We start from the raw sequence: 7,875 nt of genomic DNA on the forward strand, positions 1-7,875 counted from the left end.
CACTGAACCTACAATCTGTCTACCAGGTGATCGTGGGGAAGAAGAACAGTTGTGCTCTTCGGCAGAGAGAGACTGTCCTTGTCTACGGAAATGCTCATTGCTGCCTGTCAAGGGATGGAGACTGCGATCTTCTGGCCGCCCTCCGTGCCGGTCTGCCAGACTTTGGTCTGGTCGAATTAATTAGGCTGGCGGTGGGTGAGTGCTGCAATGGCAGTCCTTGTACCCCATCTGCACCCCTCATGGCTTAGCAGTTACTACAAACAGTTTGCCTTAAATCACTACACCAGGACCCCACCTATGGCTACGTGTATGTTACAACGGTTTGGCCATGCGCTGCTACGGAACAACTTCCCCCACTTCCCGAGCGAGCGAATAGATAAGACGTGACCCATAACTTCCCTTAATCCCAATCCTTCTCCTTCAGCTAGTAATACGCACCGTCCGCTAATAGCACCCACCCCCACAATTCCGTGCGAGCATCTCCGTATCGATCTATCTCTATGGCTGTCTCCGTCTCCGGGTCGCCGGTCGTGCTATGTTCTCATATTGTATTCAGATTTCGAGGATTAGGCAATGATTTGCGGCGGCGAGACGAACACCACTGCATCACCGACCATTGGCGAGCGAGTAGGTTCAGCGGGACTGCTGGAGGTCCGGCAATCCAATTCGGAATTGGACATCTTTCAATTTCTCTCTCACCCCATCCAATTTTCGTAGTCTTTTTTTTCGAGATCTATATACAGTATATTTTTTGCAGTCTTTGTTTGGCTTGATCTGTTACTCATTATCCTAGGTCATGTGCTTGGTGGATCTGTGATTCTCCGCCTGATGTTCCTGCCTGCCTTCATTTATGGACGCTCGCAGCTCCCTCCCGGGTACCCTGCAACAGTGCCAAATTCCCTGCCCTCGCCCAACTTCGCCTCTCTTAATCAGGTCACTAAGTCTTACAGTACATTGTCCTTCTTACTAATTTCACTCACGCTGCTTTCACCCAGCATCGCCTCCCTTAATCAGTACATGATTTGTTAAACTAAAGTTTATATCATCGCAGGTTCTGTTGTTGGCGTTATGCGATATGCATGTTGTGTCTGAACATCAAGTTGGGTTTATGGTTTGATTAATTTGATGGTGGTATGGTTGATTACCTAGTTATCGTTTTGTTTATCTGGTAAATATTGGACATCCCCTGCTTATGAGGTGCCAGACAATCCTTCGATTTGATATGTGCAGAAACACAGATCCGTTCTTACCTATATATGCACTTGAAGAACTATCTTACCGGACAAGTTTCAGTCTGTTGGCTACGCATGTGGAGAACAAAATAATTTCTCAGCTCAAATTCATCTTGCATTTGATGATTTGTGTATGAATGTCAACGGTATGCAACTTTCAGGGCTACGCTGACTTCTAATATTATATTAAATAAAATCCTTACTACTCAAGGAGGGAGACCACTGATATCTAAAATTCTTTTGACTGCCTAGATTATGTATTATCTATCTGTTTTTGTCAGGTAATCTTTAGATGGGGCTATATACAATAGTTTCGAAATTTATGCTGGTTTCTTATGACAGCGTGTTTTGTGCTTTTGCAGCTTCAGAGCAGAGTCAAATCTTCAGTCTTTGTGCACTGCAACTACGAGAAGTATAAAGCCACGGTTGTATAGAAGAAAGGTTCATAAAGTAATCAGAGCATGTGGTGCAGCCTGGTGACGTCCTTTTTTCCTGAGGACTGAGGTACTCATGGCCTCAAATATATCAGTCTAGGCATCTCACATACGTGTGCATATATATCTGAATTTAGTTACTTCTGAATAATGATGCAGTCTATGAAAATTTACTACTCTTTTACTAGTAAACGTAAAAGTTTTAGTCAAAAGAAAATTATTAGGCAATTACAATGCGACATCTTTTATTATGTCTTCTATATTCATTTAATCTTATACTCCGTGAACTATAAAAGGCTTTAAGCTACTTCGTGTAAATCAGACTGCACTCCCAATAAAAGCTCCCTCCAACGAATGCGGTAGTCTTGGAAGATTAATAGCATCTAAAAAGAAGAGTTCATGCAAGAATCTAGTCATACGTGTGCACATATATATATCTGAATTTAGTTACTTCTGAATAATGATGCAGTCTATCAAAATTTACTACTGAAGGACGCACATGTAATCGGCAAAGCAGATAAATGCTTAGCAGATTAGGATGCGACATCATTTAGTCTATCTACTATATTCTTTTAAATATTTTTCTAGTGCAAGTAAAAGTTTTAGTCAAAAGAAAATTATTAGGCAATTACAATGCGACATCTTTTATTATGTCTGCTGTATTCATTTAATCTTATACTCCGTGAACTAGAAAAGGCTTTAAGCTACATCATGTAAATCAGATTGCACTCCCAATTAAAGCTCACCCCAACGAGTGCGGTAGAACCAAGAGATAATAATGTATATATGACTAAAAATATTCTTGTTTTCTTGTTGTTTGACCTTGCTCTTGAGAGGGAATAAACAATAACTTCCTTATTTGTTTAGAGAAGTGGTCATGCATGAAGAGTAATTACCTCATGGCCTTCATCCGATGTATCTTGCAGCTATTATAAATTATACTATTTTGTTAACTTATTGCTTGACTTGGTAATGTTATGTTACTTATCTCAATTTGTTCTGTTGTTGCAGATTCCCAATACAAGTGGAGGTGATGCAAGGCTGAGAATAGTGCTACTACAGATAGTTAGAAATTAGTGTTCAGAATTTGATTTCCAATGAAATTAGTATTCATTGGATCGTCTTCTTTGTAAAGCTACAAAGTTAATTTAATATATGAGGTCTTTCCGTTTATAATATTCGGGCTAATGTGCACTCTCTGCTAAACAACTAATCCAATATATGATCCACCATTAACGGTTACAGCTGTCTAATAACTCTTCTAAGAATTTGCAATGATTACTATATCATTTCAAAATCCATTTATGCAGGTTAGCCACCAACGCATATGAAGCGTTGTTTGGCTCTAACTGTATACGTTGCTATCTTACAACGTTGCTATCTTACAACGCTTCTTTGTGTCGTTTACCAACGCATTTATATGCGTAGTTGTAGACCCTTGCAACGCCACCTACGGCAACGCATACTAAATCCGTTGGTGTAGAGGTTACCAACGCTTATATGGACATTTGGCAACGCAATGATGCGTTGCTGAAGGGGGGTTCCTGTTGTAGTGAATTTTGCGAGACGTTTGTCCGGCAACGGCTGCGAATTAATAGTCAACGCGGTCGCCTGCAGTGATCGTGTGCATATTTACTTAAACGGCACTCGGACAAGCTCCACCACCACGACTGAAAACTAAACTGCTTCAACGGATACATAAAATGCTTAATCGGATTACAGTGCTAATTACTTTACAAACGCCATCGCGGATTGGCTGCATAGTTCGCTCTAACACACATGTTCTTAACGCGACATCTACGTAGCTCTGTGACAAGCCTCCAAATTATTTCAAACTGTACCATCTACGAGGTGGCCCGCGGTGTCATCTCTCTAGTCAGATCCGGTCGTGCAGCATCTTCAACGCCTGCGCGATTAGGATGAGAGCGCAAATGCACCAGGTCGTGGTAGCAGAAGCAATCGTCCCGTGTATTCCACCATCTCTGCGAGGCGAGAAGGTGCCACCGGCTGCGGCTATCAGCAGGTTGATGCCGGTGCCGGTGATGTAGGCCGCGTACTCATCTTCCCACCACCATGAGTCGCACATGCCTTCCCCTGCCTGCAAAATTATCGTCGTGATCGCATAAGAATAGTGCGATCGGGACCTCAGGGAACAGGAGTAAAAGATTGATTACAGATTCGAAATGATCGTTAGAAAGCAAAGAGCTCACACGCTAGTTGGGGCACTTGTAGAACCGAATGCCGGGGTTGGCATCGGTGCCTGATACCCACCATCGAACCCTGATGTTCCCACATCTTGGACACATGATGAGCGGCAGCGGCCCTGGTGGTGTGCGGCTTCGGCGCGAGCTGGAAGAAGACTGCGACATGGAGGCTGAGCTGCTGCACATGCGGCAGCGCGGAACAGCTTAGACTGGTTCGTGGAGGCTGGCTATGGAGGGCACCGGCGATCAGTAAACCTGGAACGGGAGGTCGAGAGTTGAGAGGACGATATGATCTTCCAAATCGCCACAACGCTGCTTAAATAGTGCTGTCTCGGTAAAAAATCTTGCAACAAACGCCCGTTATACAGTAGTCGTACTCGCAACGGTCGTCTGCCACCCGCTAACGCCGCCGGGCTTCAGTAATTGACGCCCCGGGGACCATGGTGTATAGCTGTACCTCCAAATACACGACGCGTCCTATACGTCCTTTGACTGCTTCTCATACTGCTCGTGGTCCTACTATAAGCACAAATCTTGAAACGTTCTCAGCCTTGGATGCGGCCGGCTCAAATGCCGCGCGGTTCATCTAGGAGTTTTCCCCAAACTATCCACTTATAAAGCAAATTGACTCTCGCAAGTAGCCAGACTAACACTCATTAAATCAATGTTCTCCTCTATCCATGTGATCTACTACATGTCCAATATCATCTTCTTAGAAAAATTCATTGCAAAACTCATGGCAATCATCAGGGACTTCTAATGGACATGTGTCCAAGATGACCAAACAACTAAAAGCCTTTTCCTTTGGGCATGGGAAGATGTTTGTATTGGAAAACATATAGGTGGTCTCTTGGTATTAGGAATTTGTAGGCAATCAATCAAGGTCTCATCCTTTCAACATCATGGAGGTTGGCAAAGGAACCACCTAGCCAAACAGCTCAAATACTCAAGACACTTCCATTTGGAAAGCCAAGCCAAACAAACTAAAATAATCTTCCTGGTCCGCTATACTTAAGGTAAAACCTCTTCAATGACTACGTGTCAAATTGTTGATGTGACTAGTTTCATTTGGAGCTCTCTTTGTTTTGATGGTTGGGAAATTATCTATGGTAGTATTATATTACAACAACAACCTTTCACTTACCTTTCTCAAGTTAAGGATCTTTGGATTCCTCGCGGATTTTTTTTGGAAAAGAACCCACAACTGCAAATGAAATCCTCGAAACACACAATATAATATAAATGGCCAATATACTTTGATTTGGAAACTAACCCATGCAGGTGAGTTCTCACCCATGAGTACTTACTAGTACTTATTTAACAATCTTCAACTTCCCCCAAGACAAAGACCCAAAATTGTACGAATGCAAGTAACTTCTTTACCCAAGTAGGTATGAAGCGAAAATGGATGGAACCAAGAGCTCAAACTTTTGCATGGAGATTACTTTGAAAAGTGCTTCCAACGGGTAAGAGGGAAGATTGTTGTTCTAGGCGTGGAAATCTTGAAAATGAAATGCATATGCTGTTTTGCGCCCTTTTTCCAAGGTTGTTGGTTCAGCTATCCTTGTTGTATCAAAACTGAATGTATTGCATATCATCATCGATCTATTCCAGATTTGATCCAAGCTTTGATCACCTTGCAACATCCGCAAATTACCTCAAACACTCTTTACACTTTCCCATGGTGTCTTTGGAAAGTTTGGAACGACACTTTCTTTTGCAGGAAAGTGTGCAAACCTTCTCAAGTGTTTGCAGCAATAAATGGAATTATTTTAGGAACCAGAATGGAGGTCAAGGAAACCATAAAGAGACAAAGAGATGAAACATATGGGCTTGCAGAAATACACGCCCCTCCCTCCTTCCATACAGGAAGCACAACACACATCAGGAGATGCAACAATGTTAAAGCCGACCACCTAGCTTCATGGGCGGCCCCCGGACTTTGACAATGGGTATTCAAAAAAAGATACAAAGAAAATTCGAAAAATAGGGACAAAACCAAGACTTGAACCTAGGACCTACTTGTGCAGGCTCACTTACTCTTGCCAACAAACCAACAGCTAGTTTGTATCAACACTTGGATTAGATTTTATACAATGTAAACGAAAATTGATAGCTGTATCATATGATTTAAAAAGTTTGATTTTTTTTAGGTATACACCTGCATACCTATGAATACATGTAGGCCCGCCCATGCCTAGCTCGTCTAGCTCTCAGAGTTCAAATTAGCTCTTTAATGATCTGTTGGCTAGGTTTAGAAGCAAGTCCATGTCCATCCAGGGACATCTTATATGTAACCAGCATGCTTTCCTTCACGCTGCTATCTGTAAAATGCACTTTAGATGAATAAAGTATGATGTGTTACAAAAAAAAACCCCTCCCTCAACACGAGTCTCCTCTCCCCATCGTGTCAAAGAAATCACAACTTCATGTTAAAGAAAAACAACCCTCCTGTCCCCACCGCCGCCAAATGTTGTCAACAACGCGCCGGCCCGCACATCCCCGATGTGTCGGCCCGCACATCCCCATCGTGACCTGTTCTCCCCAAAGCGCTAGCTCGCCCTTTCCCTCCAAAACCTACGCATCCCCCTTCACTACGAGAATTTGTTGGAGGCGCCAACATGACTATCAGTGGCCAGTTTGTTACAGTCGTTGACTAGGACGCCCTTCTCTCCTCGCCATTGCATCTGTTATTGTCTTGGTCTTCCTTCTTCAATGACACACGATGCCAGACGAGGTTCATATAGTGTCATCCTTTATATTTTTCACATGTATTAGGTAATTTTGAGATAGACTGTTGTGAATTTTAGGTTTTGAAGTTTTATGGTTTGACATACTATTTGGTACGATTCGGGTCATGGATTTTGTTTCAACATGATTCCCAAGTGCACTTTTTTTGCAAGGCCTCATTTTTTCACATGCACGCATGTTCTGTTGCAAGGAAATAAATTTGTTTGGGTTGTATCAAAAAGATATTTCATAGCACAAAATATTTGCAGACCATAGCATAAATATTTGTGTTTGTCACAGAAAGAATGTTCCATGATGTCAAGAATATGTTCTATAGCACCACAAAAATGATGCTTCTGTTAATCTGTTAATCAAGAGGAATGCTTCCTCTGTCAAAACGTGTTGCCGTCGCTAAGGAATACACACGGGAAAAAAAATAGTGCTACCATCGATAAGAAATGCTTCCGATGGGGTGGTTCAGATCAAGGAATGCACACTCAAAAATAGTGGATCCATCTTGTGGGTACAGCCTGGTCCGATCGGAAGCAATCCATCCGAAGCCGATTAATTCCTAGCGGTACCTGGCATGCTATCAAGAATCAAACCTCATGTTTCACACCATGTGATCATTGAGGCAGATTTTTAGTGGAAGAGAACAGTATCATTGATAGCTAGACCACAACAGTCGATCACTTAACGAATATCGAAATCTCACTACTTTGGGTTTCAGTAGACGCACTATATTTGTTTAGGTTGTACTCAACTTTTGCAGATCTCTCATTTTATGCATAAGGTGTCAAGTGGGTCCTGGCAAAGTCCCAATTATAGTGTATCTTGTCATTTCTATCACAAATTTGAGACAAAATTTTAAATTAAAATTTAAAAAATGATAAAATGAACAATAAGAGAGATTCTGGCGGGATCGCGCTTATCTCTATATTTGTATGAGACCGACATTGCAACGTGCAGCAACATGCATGCAACAACGACCCGGTGCCCACCCACGTCCTCACACGAAACACGCGTGACCGCGACGTGCCTAGCTTCCGGCACTAGCGTTTTTGTGTTTCTGGATATGGAGCACGTACGTGTAAGCATTCCTGGCATCCGAGCGCAGCGTCTCGCAAGGTTAAAAGGAAGGAGACGATCGGCCGGAAGCACACAGCCGCGCGCGCAGAACCTGGTTAGCTACTACTGTATTTTCTCGGTGGAAAGGGTGAAGCGGCTAGATTGTTTCTCGCGCGCGAAGCAGCTGCTCGATCGGGCTCGGAGAAA

General features: G+C 42.8%; 1 protein-coding gene across 3 annotated transcripts; it reads left to right on the top strand.

The window, feature by feature from the left end:
* The first annotated feature begins 447 nt into the window (after nt 1–447).
* LOC124700509 lies at nt 448–2,842 on the top strand. 3 transcript variants are annotated; one of them, XR_007001750.1, is made up of 5 exons: nt 448–933; nt 1,052–1,131; nt 1,231–1,378; nt 1,595–1,736; nt 2,678–2,842. XR_007001750.1 is itself a non-coding variant. In XM_047232630.1 (3 exons), the coding sequence occupies exons 1-3, from the start codon at nt 501–503 to the stop codon at nt 1,115–1,117; spliced, it is 357 nt and encodes a 118-aa protein (XP_047088586.1). In that variant the 5' UTR covers nt 448–500; the 3' UTR covers nt 1,118–1,560. The 3 variants fall into 3 exon arrangements, 1 of the variants encoding a protein (XP_047088586.1); XR_007001749.1 differs by having other exon boundaries at nt 1,052–1,378; XM_047232630.1 differs by lacking the exons at nt 1,595–1,736; nt 2,678–2,842 and having other exon boundaries at nt 448–651; nt 794–933; nt 1,052–1,560.
* The last annotated feature ends 5,033 nt before the right edge of the window (nt 2,843–7,875 follow it).

The sequence above is a fragment of the Lolium rigidum genome, chromosome 3 (genome assembly GCF_022539505.1).
Source record: "Lolium rigidum isolate FL_2022 chromosome 3, APGP_CSIRO_Lrig_0.1, whole genome shotgun sequence".
In the NCBI taxonomy this organism is placed as follows: Eukaryota; Viridiplantae; Streptophyta; class Magnoliopsida; order Poales; family Poaceae; genus Lolium; species Lolium rigidum.

Coding starts and splice junctions, on each gene's coding strand:
- LOC124700509 (XM_047232630.1), top strand. CDS start 501: ATGGCTGTCTCCGTCTCCGGGTCGCCGGTCGTGCTATGTTCTCATATT. Junction 652..793: donor GTTCAGCGGGACTGCTGGAG/GTCCGGCAATCC, acceptor TCATTATCCTAG/GTCATGTGCTTGGTGGATCT. Junction 934..1,051: donor ACTTCGCCTCTCTTAATCAG/GTCACTAAGTCT, acceptor ATATCATCGCAG/GTTCTGTTGTTGGCGTTATG.